Source organism: Mytilus californianus, unplaced genomic scaffold (genome assembly GCF_021869535.1).
Source record: "Mytilus californianus isolate M0D057914Y unplaced genomic scaffold, xbMytCali1.0.p SCAF_2, whole genome shotgun sequence".
Lineage (NCBI taxonomy): Eukaryota > Metazoa > Mollusca > Bivalvia > Mytilida > Mytilidae > Mytilus > Mytilus californianus.
Window position 1 is genome coordinate 23,342,217 of NW_026262668.1, and position 22,021 is coordinate 23,364,237.

General features: G+C 34.1%; 1 protein-coding gene across 1 annotated transcript in view; it reads right to left on the reverse strand.

Moving 5' to 3' along the window:
* Positions 1 to 22,021, reverse strand: part of LOC127729509 (uncharacterized) — a 186,925-nt gene that overhangs the window by 109,937 nt on the left and 54,967 nt on the right. Inside the window, exons 10-12 of the mRNA XM_052237342.1 lie at positions 10,832 to 11,026; positions 7,023 to 7,188; positions 409 to 557 (exon numbers count right to left, since the gene is read on the reverse strand). Of these exons, the coding sequence (XP_052093302.1) occupies positions 409 to 557; positions 7,023 to 7,188; positions 10,832 to 11,026 (510 nt within the window). The remainder of the gene's footprint in view (positions 1 to 408; positions 558 to 7,022; positions 7,189 to 10,831; positions 11,027 to 22,021) is intronic.

Below are 22,021 nucleotides of genomic sequence, written 5' to 3' on the forward strand. Positions count from 1 at the left end.
CTGTGTTGACCCTCAGAAACTGGTTAAAGGCATCAGTAAGTTCTAATTGATCATTAAATGTGTTTTTTACAATTCCCAAATACTATTGTTTGAGTAATCACTTTTCTATAGATGTTTATTTATTAATTGATTAGATTATTGCCAGTTTACATGATTAGTACATGTGGTAAATGAGCTATTGATTATGGTATAAAATTCCTGGGACTATTATCTAGTCCTAGGTAACGAGGGTTTTACGTCCATTAGACAACATCCCAAAATACGTAAAATGGGTATAAATTTGTGTTTCCATTTTTGTAGATGTTTTTCCGAGCGATTCCTCGAATATCGCTCGGTAAATCCAACGAGTACTTGATTAGTAAATCTTCACCGAGTTGACATCCCAAATATATATATAAATATACTTACTTTCATCAATAGCTTCAAAGTTCTTTAACTCACATACTGTAAAAGGTGGAATAATTTTTGCTTCTATAGCAGAAGAGAGTGTGGATTTTAAGTCATATTGATCACTTTCTTCAGTAGTTATCTCAAAGGTTATGAGCATAAATACAGGTCTGAAAAAAATAAAAGTCAAATTTTAAGTAAAAAGATACATTGACACCTTCCATATAAATTGAAAGCAGCAATCTGATGAACTCTTCATGGCTTATATAATGTTATTTCATCAGATTTACCCTAAAGCAATAAAACTGAGCTGTAAAGAATGTCATAATTATTAAATTACTAGAGGTTCCAAGGAGGCTGAATGCTTTCATTTTTAACTATGTTTTTTTTTTTGATAGATCTTTTTTGTTGATTATTTTTCCTGTTCAAAATTAGCAATGTTGGCTAATTTCAGAAACATTATGACATTGCCCAAAATTGTTTTTTGCAAATGAATAGACAACAAGAGGCTGATTTTCCTGCAGAGGTCGAACCCTTTTAAACAGTTGAGCAAGTATGGACACTACATTTAAGCTTAAAACAGCTCTGAATTTGGATTGTGATTGAATATTTGACACAGCATAGGTTTGTGACACAAAATGAAGTGGTCAAAGAACTGAAATATTTGAAATTGGACATTTACCTATTATGGTCCAATATCCAAAATCTAAGTACATATTAGAATCAGCATATCAAAGAACCCCAAGAATTCAATTTTTGATGAAATCAAACAAAAGTTTAATTTAGGACCCTTTGGACCTCAATGTGGACCAATTTGATAAAGGAGCCCACAATCCAAAATCTCTCAATACATGGTTAGATTCAGGATTTCAGAGAACCCCATAAATTCATTTTTTGTTGAATCAAACAAAGTTTAATTTTGGACCCTGATTTGAACCAACTTGAAAACTGGGCCCAAAAATCTAATATTTAAATACAGGTTTAGATTCAGCACTTGAAAGAACCCTATATATATTTAATTTATGTTGAAATGAAACACAGGTTAATTTTATCCATAATATTTTCTGTGCAAAGGGAAATAACTCAAACTGGATAAATAGTTCTCTAAAATAAGATATGATGCAATTTTTCAAATTATAATCAATAATATAATAACAACAACCAGTGATGACTAAGTTCTCTAAAATTAGATATGATTTATTATCTTACCTCCTATACATTTCTAGGAATATGATTGGTTAAAAGCGTCCGCGTGGAGACCGTGTATATTTCATATTAGGTTAGTAGGGAGGCGGGGCTTATTTCAATACATGGTTAGTAGTGGAGTTACGTCCCTTTATATAGTAAACATGGCGTGGACGAGAGGTTCAAAACAATTTGCAAGCACAACAAATCAAGAAATTGATGCCAAAAGATTAAATGTGAATGCCAATAATACCCTGAAAGCAAATAGAAAGTGTGCAAATATACTCCGGGAATATCTGCAGGAGAAAGAACAAGATTATGACTTTGAAAAATTTGATTGTGTGCGGCTGAATGAGACTTTGGGTCATTTTTATGTCGATCTAGGTAAAGCGGATGGTGAGCGATACAAAGCATCGTCACTGGAGTCCATCAGGCATGGCATTAACAGATACCTTAAGGCTCCTCTGCACAGTAAAACATTCGATATTGTGAAGGATTCTACATTTAATGACAGTAACGCAAACTTTAAAGCCGTGTTGGCAGTATTGAAACGTTTTGGACTAGGTGACATTGAACATTTTCCCATTATTAATGAAGTGGATCGTCAAACACTGTATACATCCATGTATCTTTCACCTACAACACCAACTGGCCTGGCAAATAAAGTTCAATTTGATGTCAGACTTTATTTTTGCAGAAGAGGTATAGAAAATATGCAGACTATGACAAAATCTACGTTCACAATTAAAACTGACAATAAAACATGACTTAAATATGTAACTAAGGCAAGAGATGAGCTAACAAAGAATCATAGAGAATCAGATAAGGAGCTTGTCTCTGGAGTAATGCCAGAATCACCAGGTGAGTGTATAATAATAAAAAAAGGGGGGGAGGGGGTATCATTAGACAATCAAAAGGACGAAAAAGATAATAGAACGTTACACCGTACTAATTGTGTATTAAAAATATAGGACGCTTACTAACTTCATATCAAATATACAACATCGCCACACGGACATTAATAATTATTAAGCAATGATATTTCTGAAAATATAAAACTAAAAACAACAAGTAGTAACCAATAGTTATCAAAGGTACCAATATGATTATCTAATTATAGAGTGAGTCAGGAGCCTGTTATTCATAGTTTGTCGTTTATTGCTGTATATTATACATGTATTTCTCATTTGAATAAATTTATATGTGTCATTTTGGGACCTTTTATAGGTATGATATATATCAATGTAAATACAAGAAATACATAGTATCTACGTCTTTGTTCTTGATGTTAAACCTTAATAAACTTAAATGATTTCTCTATATTTCAGGACCTGTGTATTGTCCTGTTGCCTCATACGAGAACTATATTCGTAAATTACATCCATCAAATGATCGTTTATGGCAGAAACCATTGGATAGTTTTTTCTACAGAAGCTGATGTTTGGTATTGTAATATGCCACTGGGAGAAAAAAAACTAAGTACATTCATGTCAGAACTCAGTAAGAAGTGTAAGTTGTCTGTTGTTTATACCAATCACTCAATACGAGCAACTGGAGCAACAGTTTTATCACAAAACATGTATGGATCTGCGCAAATAATGGCAGTCACTGGACATAAGTCCGTACAGTTACTCACAACTTACCAGCGTGTTGATACTGACGAGAAAATAAAAATGGGTAAAACTATATCTGACAATCTTGTGCAAAGAGCAGCTCTTGCTTCCAACCATACATGCCATAGTTCCAATAGTGAGTCATTTATGGAACAAATACAGGATATTGACATTGGGGATATTTTAGGAGACTTTGATGACAACAGGCCGAAACCCATCCAATACAGGCAAACAACCACATGTATGCAGTCGACAAAACCTCAGAGTCAAATCTTCTATGGCAATGTAACTGTTATACATAACCTGACCATCAACAAGTAGTTGTGATGAAAATATGACATTTGTCATGTTGACATTATCATTTATTTTTCAATTTTGTACACAAAAAAAATGTGTTGGATCTTGACTTTGGCACTATTTGTCCTTTAAATGTATTGAACATCTTGTTTTAATTAATATTGTTATATCAAGGTTATTGATATTAAATTGTTATTGTTGACATTAATTTTTTTGTTAAAGACCAATGAAAGTAGATTCTTAAAATTGTAGACTTGAACACTTTAATTTAAAAATAAGAAGATGTGATATGATTGCAAATGAGACTACTCTAGTCTAAATTCAACAAATAAAGATAGTCGGTAAGATAAATTCGTTACATAGTGTGTTAGTGACCTAATACGATATATACGGGGTCAGTAAATTCCATATGGGGTGAGAGCGAAGAAGAACTAATAACATTCAAACATTGTAAGAATCATCATATCAATGAACCAAAGAATTCACTTTTTGATGAAATTAAACAAAAGTTAATTTAGGACCCTTTTGACCTCAATGTGGTATTAACTTATTAATAATGAAAAGAAATACAGGTTTAGATTAAGTATTTCAAAGAAACCTATATATATTCAATTTATGCTGAAATCAAACACAGTTTAATTTTGGACCCCGATTTGGACCAACTTGAAAACTGGGCCCAAAATCAGAAATCTAAATATATGTTTATTTAAAATAGACAATATAAGCTTAGTTTTTAAAAGGAGTTCACTTCATCAAAAAAAAAATATATAGCATTCAGAAAATTAGTTTTTACAGAATAACAAACAAACTTGCCACAAAATTCTTCAAACAATTTACCAAAGAAAAGAAGTAAAAATCCAAAATTTTATTTATCATTAATACAATGTCTTTTCAAAATCTATTAAACTTATCAGTAACAAGAAATAATTGTAACAGGATGCTGTTACGAAGTCTCCCAAACAAAGCTCCAATAATTCGTCATTCCCATGGTCGCCTGACATTGGACAAAGTCCAGTACAAATTGGTTTGTGATATGCATAAGTGACACCTATGTCATTCAAATCTTCTTGAAATGACGAACAGGAATATATATGGTTGTTTAGGGGTGGAGATCTCGACCATTTACAAGTTCTTAAACAGGAGGGGGGTAGGAGTGACCCCAGGGGACTCGCCTTTTATTTCATTTGATTTGTTTTATTGTCCCATACAAGAATATATATGGATTCAGGGTGGGGATTTTGACCGTTTACAAGTTATCAAAAAGAAGGGGGTGGGGGTTACCCCCAGGGGACTTCCCCTAAATTTCATTTCATTTGTTTTATTGTCCCATACAAGAATATATATGGTTTTGGGGTGGGGATCTCGACCATTTACAAGTTTTCAGAAAGAAGGGGGGTGGGGGTTACCCCCATGGACTTCCCCTATATTTCATTTGATTTGTTTTATTGTCCCATACAAGAATATATATGGTTTAGGGGTGAGGATCTCAACCGTTTACAAGTTCTCAAACAGGAGGGGTGGGGGTGACCCCAGGAGACTCACCTTTTATTTCATTTGAATTCTTTTATTGTCCCATACAAGAATATATATGGTTTAGGGGTGGGGATTTCGACTGTTTACAAGTTCTCAAACAGGAGGGGATTGGGGTGACCCCAGGGGACTCACCTTTTATTTCATTTGATTTGTTTTATTGTCCCATACAAGAATATATATGGTTTCAGGGTGGGGATCTTGACTGTTTACAAGTTTTCAAAAAGAAGGGGTGGGTGGTGAACCCAGGGACTCCCCTAATATTTCATTTGATTTGTTTTATTGTCCCATACAAGAATATATATGGTTTAGGGGTTGGGATCTAGACCATTTACAAGATAAAAGCACATTCTCAAATTGAAGGGGGTGGGGGTAAGCAGGGTTTCCCCTGGGTTAATTGATTTTTTCGCCACCTCTTTCGCCAAAACAATATATTTTTCGCCACTTTCAATATTTTTTCGCCAAGTAACATGAATATAGTTTAAAAATTTTCCTTCTGTCTAACAAAAAAAATGAGTTCGCCCCATTATTATCTCTGATTATTCTCTTAATCTTATCTTTTAATTTACATTGTAATGAATGAACTCTAAACATTTACTTTACAGATACTGTAAAAATTGCAATATAGATGGTGATATCATCATTTTGACTTATAGGAACATCTTCAATAAGTTTATCAAATATATATTTCCCTTATAGTTGAAGGATATAGACTAAAGGCAAAGATTTTTCTTAATTTTGTATTTATTTCTTCATGACGACAGTTTTCTTTTCCGGACCATCGTAGATGAAAAAGTCGAGACGTAAAACTATGCTTGAAACACGTGCGTCGCCAAAACGATTTTAAAGTACCCTCTCCAAATCAATTATTTTTATCAAAGTTAAAGGATAAATTTCTAAGTCGGAGATTGTTCTTCCTTTTGAACATTTTTCGTCATAACAAGTTTTCCTTTCAGGACCATCTTAAAAGTAGAAGAGGGGACGTAAAACTATGCTCAAACATGTGCGTCGCAAATTAGTTAATAAATCCTTTATGTGACAGGTGACGGACTCCATTTAACCACATCATTTCGTCAAACAATTCAATCAACATCTCTATTAATAAGTCCATTGTTGCCTTCAGCTATAAAATGCAATCAGCTGATTATTAATTTTCTGTCAAAATCTTAACGAGTTCAAGGTGAATTCCCAGTATTGCCTGATCAGGTAAAGTCAGAGAAATCCGAAAAAAAACAAAAAACAAGATGGATGAAATCAAAATGTTATATATATTTCTTTCGCCAAATTCTTTCGCAAATTATGAATTTTAATCGCCACAATTCTATTTTTTCGCAAAATGCGAAAATGGCGACCGACAGTGGAAACCCTGGGGGTAAGAATAAATATGGTTTCGGGAAACTTAATTATCTACAAAATGTCTAATAATGAACAGTAAATTTCAAACTTCATTTATACTTTCCTACTAGTAAATTTCAAACTTTATATATACAGTCCTACAGATCTTATCAGGAAACAGAATATTTTCAAATAAATCTGTCACTTCAATTTTTATTTTGAGATAAGACATTTACTATGCTTAGTCATAATATGATAACAAGAGAAAAATATTTAAAAATACCACTTTTGGATATTAAAACTGGCGATAACTCAAAAAGGAGAAATACTAAAATCGTGAAAATTGAACTTGACCTTCATTTAGTCACAAGAAACAACATATCTAAATTTGAAAAAAAATCATCACAGTGTTGAAGAGACACTGTTTGGCAGCCGCCCGTCCACCCGTCCGCCCGCCGTACACCCCAAAATCAATAACTGATATTTCCTTCGAAAATCCAGTTAAAAACAAAATATACTTATTTTTGTTTTGTAAACCCAAAATAGGTTAATAGATGTATTGATATTTATTTGCATAAGGTTGATTTCTATCGGACGCCACTCATATAAACAGTATTTATGAGAACCGTGTAAGTTTTCATAATGCTTTTGTAAATGTGATTAAAAAATTCTCACCCAAATTCTAATACTTTTACTTCCTGCTGTCCCTTTACAGATGTATACAAATCAGCTACATCTTGTTCAATTTTTTGGGCTTTTTCTTTAAAAGCTGTAGTACTTTTATCTGTTAAATCACTGGTATATTCAAGATCATGATGTATCAACTTGATTTTGTATTTAACTGAAATATACAAATAACTTATATATAGTATTAACAAATTCATGAACTATGGTTAATTTGTTTTTTGTAATTTTGTACCTTAATGTCTGAACATAACAAACAAAAACTAATGTATATTATAATTTTGAGTTGTTTATTTACTGTAAAAAAATATATCTAGGTTGAAGACTGTCAGGAGGATTTGATTACACAAAATTGATATCAATTCTTTTGAAGGTTTGCTGAAAAATTACTATTTATTATATAAGTTCCTAAGTCTGGAGTTATTTTTCTTAATTTCTCAAACAATTCCATAATAGCAGGTGCACACTTTCAATATGGTGCTATTGTAAATTTTGATGAAAACAAGCATTCTGTGAGTATTGCATGGCAATACATAGTCCCTTACCGGTTACAAATTCATTGTAATGGAAAGAAATTCTAACTTGATCTATAACTTGTCATGGTGTAAACTACATAAAAATATCAAGTCAAAATCTTCGAGCATGATGTTAAAAAACTGTTGAAAACTGACTATTTAAGTGAATTTTCTATGTCCAAAGACCATAACTCTGCACAAAATTATCAGACTGGAACAAAATTCCAACTTGATCTGTAACTTTTCATGATAAAACTATATACTATTCAAATCAATATCTTCAAGAATGACAAACAAACCTACCACTAAATTCTTCAAACACTTTACCAAAGAAAAGGAAAAAAATCCAAAATTTTGAGTTTTAAAAATATTTTAAAATAAAATGCTCTGCTGGGGCGCAGCTTGATACTACCACAGAGGTCAAACCCTGAACAGTTGGGGCAAGTATGGACACAACATTCAAGCTTGATACAGCACTGAATTTGGATTGTAATTAAATATTTGACACAGCATAGGTTTCTGACACAGAATGAACGTGGTCTAAGAACTTAAAAAATTTTAATTTACCTATTCAAACCATATCATTATTATTTGCTTTTATATATAAATCAGAAATAACCAATTTAAAATGGAAAATTTTAAAGAAAAAAACAAAACAAAAATCCCCCCCCCCAAATATTTTGAACCCCCTTATGATTCATCACCCCCAAACTCAATCCCACCCTTCCCTTTGTGGTATGGTACCTTGCAGTACAACTTCAGAGAGATCCATACACTTGAACACAAGTTATTGTCTGGAAACTAGAAAATGCTTTTTTTTTGGCCCCTTTTTGGCCCCAAATTCCTAAACGTTTAAGGCAATTACCCCCAAACTCAAACCCAGCTTTCCCTTTGTGATATGGAACCTTGCAGTACAATTTCATAAAGATCCATACACTTACACACAAGTTATTGTCCTGAAACTAGAAAAATGCTTGTTTTTTTGCCCCTTTATGGCCCCTAATTCCTAAAATTTTGAGGCAATTACCCCCAAAATCAATCCCAGCCTTCCCTTTGTGGTATGGTACCTTGCAGTACAATTTCAGAGAGATCCATACACTTGAACACACAAGTTATTGTCTGGAAACTAGAAAAAAATGCTTATTTTTGGTCCCTTTTTGGCCCCTTATTCCTAAACGTTTCGGGCAATTACCCCCAAACTCAATTCCAACTTTCCCTTTGTGATATGGAACCTTGTAGTACAATTTCATAAAGATCCATACACTTACAAACAAGTTATTGTCATGAAACTAGAAAAATGCTTGTTTTTTGCCCCTTTTTTTGGCCCCTAATTCCTAAAATTTGGACGCAATTACCCCCCAAAATTAATCCCAGCATTCCCTTTGTGATATGGAACCTTGTGGTACAATGTCAGAGAGATCCATACACTTACACACAAAAAACTTTTTACAAAATTTACTTCTGGATACTATCTTATGATCATAAACAAGCTTCTTTCCAAGTTTGGTAGAAAACCAGGATAGTTTAAGAAAGTTATTAAAATTTCAAAAACTTTAACCACAGAGTGAATATTTGTGGACGCGGCCGCCGCCGACGCCAACGCTGACGGAATGTAGGATTGCTATGTCTCGCTTTTTCAACAAAAATCAATCCCAGCATTCCCTTTGTGATATGGAACCTTGTGGTACAATGTCAGGGAGATCCATACACTAACACACAAGTTATGTCTGGAAGTTACAATGCTTATTTTTGGCCCCTTTTTGGCCCTTAATTCCTTAACTGTTGGTACCATAACCCCCAAAATCAATCCCCACCTTCCTTTTGTGGTATTGAACCTTATGGTAAAATTTCATAGAGATCCATTCACTTAAAGTTAGAGTGCGAAAACCAATGTGTCTTCGGATGACGACAACGACGACCCCAACGTCATACCAATATACGACCGCAAAATTTTGTTGGGGTCGTATAAAAATGAGTTATTTCCCTTTGAACAGAAATCTACTAATTAATAAGTATTTCATCAAAAATTTAATTCTAGGGAAAGGGCTTTAACTGAACAAAGAGAAAAGATGAAATCGTGAAAATTGAACTTGACCTGTAACTTGTCATGATAAATCAATAAACCAAATGTCAAATCAATATCTTCAAGCACGAAGAAAAAAAGTTTTGAAAACTGATTTGCCGGACTGACAGATGGACAGACAGACAGACGGACGGACAGACAGACGGACGGAGTGCAAAATAAAGTCCCCTTCGACTTCGTCGGTAGGGGATTAAAAATCCTTCATGTTGGATTGTCCCGATTGTGCATAAAATATTTGCTACTGGATGTTAAGTTATTTGTTTGAAATATTATCAAGCCTGAATTTGTAGCTTATGATAAATTGATGCCAACATTTAAAGTTGTTTTTTTACTTTAAGCAGGCACATATGTTGCCCCAAAATTTGTGATCTGGTGAAAAAAGCATCAATTTTGAAGATTCTTTTACATGTTTCTTGAAAGGGAAGACCCAGGGTTGCTGATAGATGTGTCTCACTGTAGTCTGCATATAGAGTGGACCCCAGTAAACACATTGACCCACAAAAGTGCTCAGGTCTGAGTGAAAGTGATCTGGGTATGGCAAGTCTAAAGAAGGTAATTTCAACCAAAAATCTTGATTTTCCTGTATTTTTAGCTTCACCTGAATCTGAAACCAGAAGTAGTCGTTTGTTAAGCATATTAAATAATAAATGCCATTAGTAGTTATATGCCTGCTAGAATATACTGTTTTTGGAAGTTTTAAGCCCTTGTACTCATGGCCCAGATACAAAACGAAAACCCTGGCCTCTAGAAAAAATAGTTCCAGCCTTAAATTGTGGGAACATGCATACATTTTTGAAAAAAAAAAACATATCAAATAGTTGATCTCTTAAAGGATGGAGAGCCATTGCAGCCAAAAAATGACATTTTGTGTAGAGACTGTAAAATTAATGTCTCCACAATGTAAGGTTAATGCAAATATTCATTACTTGAATTATATATGAAACTTTCTTTCCACACTGTTAAAATTGGTTAGACCAATTTATAACAATACATTCAGAAGTTATTTTCATGTTTTTATAATAAAATCTAAATCTATTTCAACCAGTTTCTGCAAATTTTGAAATAGCTCAAAAAAGCTTAAAAACTTCAAAAAAATCAGATGAAAACTGAATCCTGGTAACAGTGTTTGGGGACTTTTGGGATTTATTTTAAATTTTGTGGGACATATAGTCCTAGAATTATGTTATGCAGTATTGCTGTACCTGTTTTAGGATATAATAAATCAAAATCATCAAGGTTAATATGTTTATCTGTTTTCAAATCATTGATTTTTAGAGATCTCTTCTTTAGTTCTGCTTGTAGTACTTTAGGAGAAAATTCATCATCAAAAATACTTTTCACTACAGGCTTTGCTACTTTCTCTAACATCAACTTAATTCTGAACGTAAAATCCTCCTCTGAAATAAAAAAAAAAAAATTCACATTCCCCTCCATAACAAAATAATAACAAATAGTTTTGAACAAAACAATTTTTCTGTCTCATTAAGGTAGACACTTTGATGTTCATACAATAAATCCTCTAAGAAGAGTTTCAATTAGAAGGTACTTGAGTTTGTAAAAGGGCCATAAGTTTGAATTAATTGATAAATTGTTAATGTTGAACCCCATTTTCAGCACACTTACCACAGCAGTGTTTATTGGTGGAGGAAACTCTAATAAACAGAGAGAACAGCCTCTCATAGAAAGTAAAACTTGCAATCCTTTTGGTACAATAATGTATCCTACAAGTCAACACACTTGCCCAATATGGTACAACCTGTAAAGCTCCAACTTGTACGAGTTCGTGTTTCTAACAGGCACCAATCTGTTCTTTATAACACTTAATGTAATAGTATCTAATATATAAATGACAACGATCTCGAATATCAACATATTGTAATTTCAGGATTTCGTCTTCGTAGACTTATGACAATGACAATGAGCAAGGAATCGCTCCTGCTTATATACCACAATGGTAGCCTTACCATTCTATGCGGAAGGGTGTTCTTCCAAAGTGCCTCAATAATCGTATTAAAGCTTCCTTTAGAACACCCTTCACATTTGACCTGACCCAAGGTTTTCCCCACCAAATATCTTATTCTTTTCTATGTTTTATTAAAGTATATACAAATACATATAATAAGGCTTCTACTGAGCTGTAACTAAGGTAAACTATCTAACATAAGATACAAATACTGTAAACCAACTAATTTTCGCGAGCGTTTTATTTTCGCGACTTTCGGGAGTAGAAAAATAACGAGAATATAAATCGTCATGAATATGTAAAACTTTTTCCATATTTAATTACATCAAGTAAATTTGAGAATCGCGAAATTAAGTCACCGCGAAATGGGCTAGAAAGGGCTAATCGTGAAATAAACTATCCGCCAAAATAAGTTGGTTTACAGTAATTAAATCATCACATAACTCACGCCTCAAAAGACATGCGTCCCGCATGACTAAAACTAACTTTACAATGGATAAAACATTGAAGTACTATATAAAAACTTTAATTCAGTTAAGTGTACAAAATCTTTTCAACAACATAATCTGCCATCATGAATATGTTCCTGTGTATCATCATTAGGCAAAATTGTCTCTGTTAATAGCAATGTCTTGCAAATAAGGAGTCTCTACTGGGTCGTTTTCAACACTATTGTATTCAGTGTCCAAGAAACTAAAAGTGCTATTAATCGGTTCTGTCCTTTATGTCTGTTTGTTCTTTTTCTTAAGTCTGTCGACATGTACAACTTGTGGTTTCCCTCTTTGTCCACAGTCAACTTTATAAGTAAGGTCACAATATTTGTCGAGGATTTTGAAAGGACCTTTCCAGAAATTAGTCAGTTTTGAAGACATCCCAGGTTTCTTCGCCGGGAAATATACGTGCACCTCTTCATCTTTTCTGAAATTTTGGTATGATAATTTGAGGTCGTGATAGTGTTTCTGTCTCTGCATCTGCCCTTTGATTATACCTCTGACAAAACTGTGGGAGTTTTCTAACTTCTTGAGCTCCCAAACCCACTTATGTGTAGGGATGTCTTTTCTGGATGGTGGCATTTCATACATAATATCTAAAGGAGTTTCTCTACCTAACATGAGACTATTTGGCGTTTGTCCAGTCGTCTCATGTTCTGATGCCCTATATGCCATCATGACAAAAGGGATGTATTCAAAAGATTCCGTCCACTTTGCATAGTAGTCAGAAACTACCAATATATATCTGTTGCCACCATCTGTTTCGGGCAACTCTCCAAGGATATCTGTGGCTATCCTTTCCATTGGCCCATTAGCTTCTACTAAAGTCATTGGAGCTCTTTTGCACATTTGTCACATCCGTTTATATAAGTACTGACATATCGTTTTGTAACCTAGGCCGATAATAAGATTGTCTAATATTTGACCAAGTTTAATGGATACCCAAATGAGCAGAACATTTCTCATCATGTGAAAATTGTAAAACCTTCCTGCGTTCTGATAAGGGCCTGCATTTTAACAATTTTGGTTTCAGGGTCTTAAAACTGTCCATAAAAAAATCTGTCTCTTAACTATAAGTTGTTCCATTGACACCAAAGAGATCTCAAGAAAACTCCCTTATCGGAAATATCTTTGGAATCAGGACGTTCATCTTTGTCTACCCATTCAGTCACTATTTTCAGGTCATGATAATTTTTCTAAATTTCATTTAAAGAAAAATCATGATTACCACTGTCATCATCTTCGTCATCACTGCCACCAAAATGGGTGATAGCATTACCAGTATCATGTTCAATGGTCTTCATTCTCCGCCGAATCAGTCTCTTTTTCTAAACCGGAATGATAAAGCATGGACCATTTGACTTTCTGGGGGGCGAGGCCTGAGTTTTTTTGAAAAAAAATAATCTGGCCTCTATTTTGACAAAAAACAAGCATTCTGAGAGTATTGCATGGCAATACATAGTCCCCTACCGGTTAATATTCATTTTACTGGAACAAAATGCTAACTTGTACTATAACTTGTCATGGTGTAAACAAAAAGTAAATATCATGTCAATATCTTCAAGAATGACTAAAAACAGTGTGGAAAACTGAATATGAGTGAAAAAAATATTAGATATGATTAATAGTTCTCTAAAATTAGATATGATGTAATACAGTGTATATCTATTTTCAAATTATAATCAAATATAATTAATAGTTCCAAATATTTTTTCTTTCATTTGTCACAAACTAATATAGATTTGTAACTTATCTATAAAATGTCAACAACTTTTATCTACACAATGTAATGTATTGAAGTATACATTAATAAAAAGAGATTATTATCTAATTAAAGGATTTCTCTTCATAATTTTTTTTTATATCTTTAGCATTCAGAAAATTAGTTAATACTAAATAACAAACAAACCTGCCAAAAAATTCTTCAAATAATTTAACAAAGAATGTCTTTTAAAAAATGAGTTATCTCCCTTTGTACAGAAATATGGTTTAACATAGTACTCTAACATTAGATATGGTCCAGAGTTATGGTCCATAACTCTGGACTAAATCATCAGACCGGAACAAAATTCGAACTTGATCTATAACTTGTCATGATAAAACTATATGCCCAATATCAAATCAATATCTTCAAGAACGAAGAAAAAAAGTGTGGAAAGCTGATTTGCCGGACTGACGGATGGACAGACGGACAGATGGACAGACGGACAGAGTGCAAACCTAAAGTCCCCTTTGACTTCGTCAGTAGGGGACTAAAAATAATCTGGCCTATTCAGTTGGTAAAAAAATATTCTGGCTTCATCTTCAGCAAGTATGACATGTATGATGTATTTGATGAAAATATTCTTGCTTTGGATTGACTGAAAAAAAAAATATTCTTGCTGGGTTTGCATGATAAAAAAAAATCTGGCTTGATATGAAAACCCAGGCCCCTCCCCAGAAAGTCAAATGATCCATGCCTAACCGCATTGTTTGCAAGGAATGCAACTAAGTGCCTCTGCATTCCTATGTTGAATTCCTGGTCGATGTTGAATTTGCATCTCAAATGAACCTATAGTGTCTCTATCCATCTAGCTATCTGTTTTCCGGGTTCTTAAAGTTAAGTAGCCACTTTAATGATCCGTGATCAGTTCTTACTGTGAACCTTCTGCAATAAAGCTATGGTTTGAAATGTTTTAAAAAAAAACCACAGCAAGCATTTCCTTGCATGTCACACAGTACTTTCGTTCTGATTTTGAAAGAGAACGACTAGCGTAAGCCACAACATGTTCCAGCCCTTCATGAGATTTCTGAGATATATAGGACAGCTCCGATTGCCAAATTGCTTGCATCAGTATCCAAAATAAATTCTTGTTAAAATTTGGATATTTAAGCACTGGTGCGTTGATTAATTTACCTTTCAATTGGTCAAAAAATTCTTGACATTCTGAAGTCCAAACAAACTTTGTTTCTTTCTCTGTTATTTTGTGTAATGATTTAGCAATATAGGCAAAGTTTTTAATAAACTTTCTATAGTAACCACAAAGACCCAAAAAGGACCGAACCTCAGTTATATTTGTACGAGTGGGCCAATCTTTCACAACTTTAATCTTGTCGGGGTCGGTGGAAATTCCTTCCTCAGAGACAATATGTCCTTAGAAACGAACCTTGGTGGTACACAAGGTGCACTTCTTTGCCTTCAACTTTAACCCAGCCGATATAAGCCTGTCAAAAACTTGTCGTAGGTTATCAAGCATCCCATCTAATGTTTTTCCAAAAACGATTATATCGTCAATGTAAACCAGACATGTCTCCCACTGCAAACCAGCTAGTATGGTTTCCATCAACCGCTCAAATGTCTGTGCAGCGCAACACAACCCAAATGACATGACCCGAAATTGAAATAAACCCCTCTATGTTGCAAAAGCTGTTTTGTACTTGTCATTTTCAGCCAATTCTACCTGCCAATATCCCGAACAACAGTCCAAAGTACCATTTATTTCCCGCTCAATGGTCTAACGAATCGTCAACCCTCAGTAGAGGATATGCATCTTTATTAAGTGTCACACTTATGAAACCTCTATAATCGACTCAAAAACAATAACTGTCGTCCTTTTTCTTTACTAAGTAAAGACTATCCCTGCCGCCCAGGGACTGTGGGAGGGTTCAATAATTCATTTTTGTAACATTTGGTCAAGGTTATCATTTATTACCTTGTTCAAATGATAAGGTGTTCGACGAGGCGGTTCTTTAATTAGCCTTGCGTTTCCCGTATTGATTTCATGTTTTACAAGATTGATCCTTTCCAGGTTAACATCAGAAGATGCCAATAAGTCCTGATTTTCTATCAGCAAAGATCTGACTTTCTGTTTGTCTTTAGAAGTCAATTCGTCTCACTCAGATGTCCTGTCCAAAAGATCTTGTAGATCTGATCTTAGTCCGTCACGTTTCTGTTCATTTGAACACATATTTCCGTCTAGTACTTGATCAACATTAGACATTTGGGCTAAAGTAGTACCAGGATAGATTGTCTTAGGATCTAGCTCTGTGTTCATTAACCTAACAGGGACTTTTTCACCTAACCTTACCAACGTTCTAGCAGTCAAAAGGTAGTCTTTTCCTGCATGTTCATTTGCTTCTAACAAATCATTGTCAGCAGGTAATTTTTACCTTCTGCTAAACAAACCGTGCCATTAATGACAATTTCTGTCCTTGGCGGTATGACAACTGCTTCTGAAGCAACCAATCGGTAACAGCCTATTGATCCCTGAAAACACAGATCTACCTTAAAATCCCCAATATAAAAGAGCCCATTTTTAACATCAATTGAACAATTGTGGCTTTTCATGAAGTCCATACCAAGTACTAGTATACCATCAACTTGCAGATCAGTCACAACAGCTTCAGATTGCAACTTATTTGGACTGAAACGCAGATTGAAGCTGCATTTTCCTCGAAGCTCTAGCTTATTGCCACATACTGACCTAACAATTGTTTTAACCTCGTTTAGATATGATTTATCTAATGGAGTCAACATATCGTATAACTTAGAAGAAACCAATGTCAAAGTTGCTCCTGTATCAACCACAAACTTTGCATCCATGTCCCCTACATTTAGTTTGATATACATACCAGCATTTTCCGATGCTGTAGTAACCGCACCTTCATTTGTCTTACGATTATGCTGTTTCCCAGTTTTCATCAAAGCTTTAACAGACCCATCCCCCTTATTTCCATTATAATTGTTCTTGTGAGTTCTAATATTTCTTGAGGGTAGGTGACAGTTTTGGGCTAAATGACCGAATTTGCCACAATTGTAACAATTTGTATTTGTCCCCTTATTTTGAGTATATCTCGTTTTATTATAAGAAAACCTCTCCTTTGTCCCAATAGTTTTTAATTTTGCCACTTCAGTTGTAAGAGTACTTAGACTTTTCTCCATTGTTTGCATCCATGATGCAATGTCTTTCGTTGTTGATTCAAGATTTGTAATCTTTTCTTCCCTATCTAACTCGTCATCATCATAGTCTGCCGTAAATAACTTTATTTTTCAGCTTTATTGTCTGCCTCTAATTCAACGGCAAGTCTCACGGCATCATTGTAACCTTTCGGTCGCGATTGTTTTATTCTAAGTTGCATTTCCGAATCTATGAGCGCGTCAATAAACTGCTCTATCCCGAGAGTTTCGCGTACATCCAACAGGCAGTAGGATATGCCAAGTTGGACAACCTCCGAATTGACTGACGTACCTCAGGAAGTGATTCGCTGGCTTTTTGAAGTCTTTCTTTAAACTGAACTCTGTATAATTCAGTTTGACTAGAAGGCGCAAATCGCTCTTCAAGTGCACTGACTAAATCGGAAAACTTTTGTCTTTTCTCACTTGGTAAATCTCTTAAGTACAGCCTGTGCTTGAACCATTAAGGATACCGCTAAATATAAGCCCTTTTAATTCTCCGACCAAATATTTACAAGTGTACACATTTCAAAATGGGACAAATAGTCCATCCATGTTGTGCTACCGTCATATTTACAGGGTTTAATTTTTACACCAAAGTTATCTGTGTGGTCAGTATGTCGGTACTTTGATTTTTGATCTTTTTCCCTATTTATACTTTGCACATCTCTAACATAACTATTATCTATAATACTGTCAAACTTTCTCACAGTGATTTGGAGGAAGGGGATACTTTGCCGTTACCTATATACGGCCAAGTATCCCCTTCCTCCAAATCAATGTGATAAAATTTGACAGTTTTGTGAGTATTCGGGTTGGTGTATGTTGGCAAATCACCTTTTTTATTATCTCCCTTTGTTGACAATGAGGACCCTTTTGATTCCAGACCCGAATCATTTCTGGTTATAAAAACATTTTTTGGACGTACACCTTGATCTTTTGGTGTTGACTAAACAAAAATCTTTCTGTACATTGTTCCTTCCATATCTTGTATTTGTTTTGTCAATCTTATCATCAAAAGACATTATTGTATTTTAATTTATGATTTAACCATGCATGCACAATATAACAAATGTCAATCAAGGTATTGCCTGTACCACTAGCGATCGTTTATCCCTAATGTAAATAATATACACAACTAAACTATGGGAAATTTAAAACTTGAACAGGACAATTTTGATAATACAATTTATTTTGATAATACAATTTACAACTACGATCTGTGAAATGTTTGAACATATAAATTCTCACAAGACAATTTAGATATAAATTTATGAGATGATCAATTTGTTAACTTTCACAGTGGATTTGAAAATGAACAATTTGAATCCCACCGCTAGCCACCAAATTATGTAAAGTGTACATAGGATAAGCGTGTCTATTTCTATTTTAGAATAGGTTTGTTACCAGTTTGATACTGGATCCAAAATGTTCTATTTACAAAATATCGAACAAGCAAACTTTATTCATAAATTGACATCAATGAACTAAAATATGTACAACTGCTCTTTGCATTCTTTATTGAACTATCTATAACTATTCTACTTCAAATATACACAACTGGTACATTTGTACTATTAAAAATTTGTCCTGGGTCAGAAACAAACTTGTCCTTTTGGTACAATTATGTACCTTACAAGTTAACAAATTTGTCCAATACGAGCTCCAACTTGTACAAGTCCGTGTTTCTAACAGGCACCAACCTGTTCTTTATTACACTTAATGTAATAGTATCTAATATATAAGAGACAACGATCTCGAATATCAACGTATCGTAATTTCAAGTCTTCGTCTTTGTAGACTGATGACAATGACAATGAGCAAGGAATCACTCATCCTTATATACCACAATGGTAGCCTTACCATTCTATGTGGAGGGGTGTTCTTCCAAAGTGCCTCAATAATCGTATTAAAGTTTCCTTTAGAACACCCTTCACATTTGACCTGACCCAAGGTTTACCCGCCAAATATCTTATTCTTTTCTATGTTTTATTAAAGTATATACAAATACATATAATAAGGCTTCTACTGAGCTGTAACTAAGGTAAACTATCTAACATAAGATACAAATAATTAAATCATCACACAACAATATCAATAATACATTTTCAATCTGTTCAATATAAACACTGATCGATCTAATCATAAAAAGTTGATTTCTGACAAAAATTTTAGCATTGTTCCTATTGAAAATTTGCATTTTTTGTTTTTGTTTAGTTATAGAACACATTTAAGAAGGCCTTAATTTAATCATCATCAATTTTTTTAGTGTTTGAATCACTGTTTACATTCAACAGATTGAAAATATATTATTGATATTGAATAAATACAACATCACATGCAGTTTTGTTAGTGTAAAACATATATTTTTATCTTTTAGAAGATAATTATTTTACTCCGGTAAATAAATCAATGAGTGATGGATTTCTCTTAGCAGAAATTTAAAGGTCCCCGTGAAAAAACTACACAGAGAACAATAGCTATTGTATTTATTCAATGGGATAATAGAACTGACAAAAGTTTAAATAGATTAACCAATAGTTTATACAAACAAAATTGTCTTTGTAGTTGTGTATGGTGTACATTTTGTGCTGTGTTATTTGTTGTCCCATAATGTAAACATACTTGCTGCGTTGAAGACCCATTGTTGGCCTTCGGCTGTTGTCTGCTCTTTGGTCGGGTTGTTGTCTCTTTGACATATTTCCCATTTCCATTCTCACTTTTATTTGAAGTTTTTATAGGTGGTGTTTTATTATCTGTAATTGTCTCTTGGTATGTAAATATGCATATAATTTTCTGTTTGTATGATAATAAACCAAATCCTTAAGATCCATTGTTTCTTATTTCTGATAACCAAACTCAAATTGAATATCATAATCCACAAAGTCCCCAATGGTGAGTTTTAAGTCAAAAGTAGATTGTAACAAGTCAAAATTTTATTCACTCACCATCAGCGAAATTAAGCATTGTAGATCTAAACCAATTTCTGAATAATTTAATGTTAGCATAAATGCGAAAGGAGGTATCTGTGCGTAAACCAAAACATAGTCTCAATAAATCATACTGGCTCAAAGCAGACAGAATCTTTGAATGAATAATATTTATTAATAATACAATTAATTCAGTAACAAAATATTTTGGCCTTTGAGAAACACTCAGCATAATTAAGAATTCAGGAGTTCCTGCCGAGCAAGTCAAATTTCAACCTGTAGTGTGATGCCTGCCTGCCCGATAATATGCCAGCCAGGAATGTGAAGCGAGGGTTCTCCACCAAGGAGATGAGACTAGACGTCTCATCTGCAGCCAATGTGTGCAAGGTCTGCATGGGGGATAGCCCATGTGGTGCTATTACAAGTAGCAAGTAGCAGGGTCTATCAATCTGGCACTGGAATAAATTTGATAAAAGTCCCTGAAATGCTTGGGGATGATTGAAATTTTAGTGATAAAATTCCATCAAGGAAAACAAGTTGAAAAAAATAAAAAATATCACTGGTAAAAGCTGAGATGTTTCTCATGTCATGAACATTATTGAAGGTGTTGGTGGGTGGTAAATTGAATTCTAGCACTGTTAAACTGGCAAGTTGAACATAGTTTGACTGCTTTGAACCACGAAACTGATTTCACAAAGACCATGCATATGGCTTAAAACACAGATTTGGGTACATCAATCATCTAGTGGTGGAGACTGTAATCACTGACCTTCAGTTAATATACTAATTAATGTGTAATTATTTTTATGAGATCTGAAATTATCCTGCCTTTCACCACAAACAGTGAATAATTGCAACATGTATCTGATTAAGAATAGATTAGTATGTCCCCTGGTGAGATTGTAGTGTAAAATCAAAGTGTCAAATGCCAGAGAAATTAATCTCAACTTGCAGGGGTTCAAATTAACATTTGGTACTGGAAGGTCAAGGACCTTTGACACTCCAAACTAAAAGGTCCACAACCTAAATCCCAGGTCCTACATTTACATGAAATATTTCATAACTCAGTAAGATACAAAATTAAAGTGCTTTTGGAGTAAGGTTAGTTTGTTTCATCATACTTGAACTGCATGTGCTGTTTCGTTTCTCATATAATGGGCTGTTAAGCGAATAAACAGTTTACAACCTTCAATATTGAAATACTGCTTACACATCAACACTATTTTTGCACTGGATTTCAAGAATAAATTCATAGTCACTGAAAGGTTTCCCATTTCTGCAATACTGTATGCAGTGTTAAATTAAATTTGGGTCACTTTCATGGATAAGATAAATGCTGGGGTGTCACTTCGTATGTTTTTATTGGGTCTATTTTAAGATTTTGTGTTCCCCTTACTTTCTTTTTCTGAATGGGTAGGGAACTTCTGGCAGTATGTGCATGACATAAGACCAGTTGATTCATCAAAATATAGCCACGGTTCGATCGATTTTCCAGTGGGGCTTAAATGTCCGTTCCCGTTTTTCACGATCGCATTTTTGGTCTTTAGTGAGAGAGATCTTCATTTGATTTCTTTTGAAGACGTCAAAGACACAGGCACTTGTTTCTATCCATGGGAAGGTTGAATATCCTTCTTATTTATGGATAGTCGACCTTCCCACGGATAGAAACAAGTGCCTGTGGTTGAAGACCGTTCATGATCTTCAGGCTTTCTCTTGGAAGACGTGACACCAAAGTGAAACGGACTCAGTTTGTTCGAAAATGTCTAAATGATTAAATGATTTGTCGCGTGACTTCTCGCAACTATTCCAAGAAATACAAGGTTAAAAATAACTTTTATCACTGGTCGGCAAGGTCAGGGATGAAACAATTTTTTATCTCAATTTCAGTAATAATATGGCTTGAAAATGACGATACAGATGGTTAAAAAGGTCAGCAAAGATCATTTTTATTTCCTTTATATCGAAGGTCCGTCGGGCGTAGCTAGTAACCAAAACGAAAGTCCAACTGCAACAGTGGAAGGTCACGGACCTCGGACCACCGCTAATTTGTTATTTATAGTTTGTTCTTACGTTGT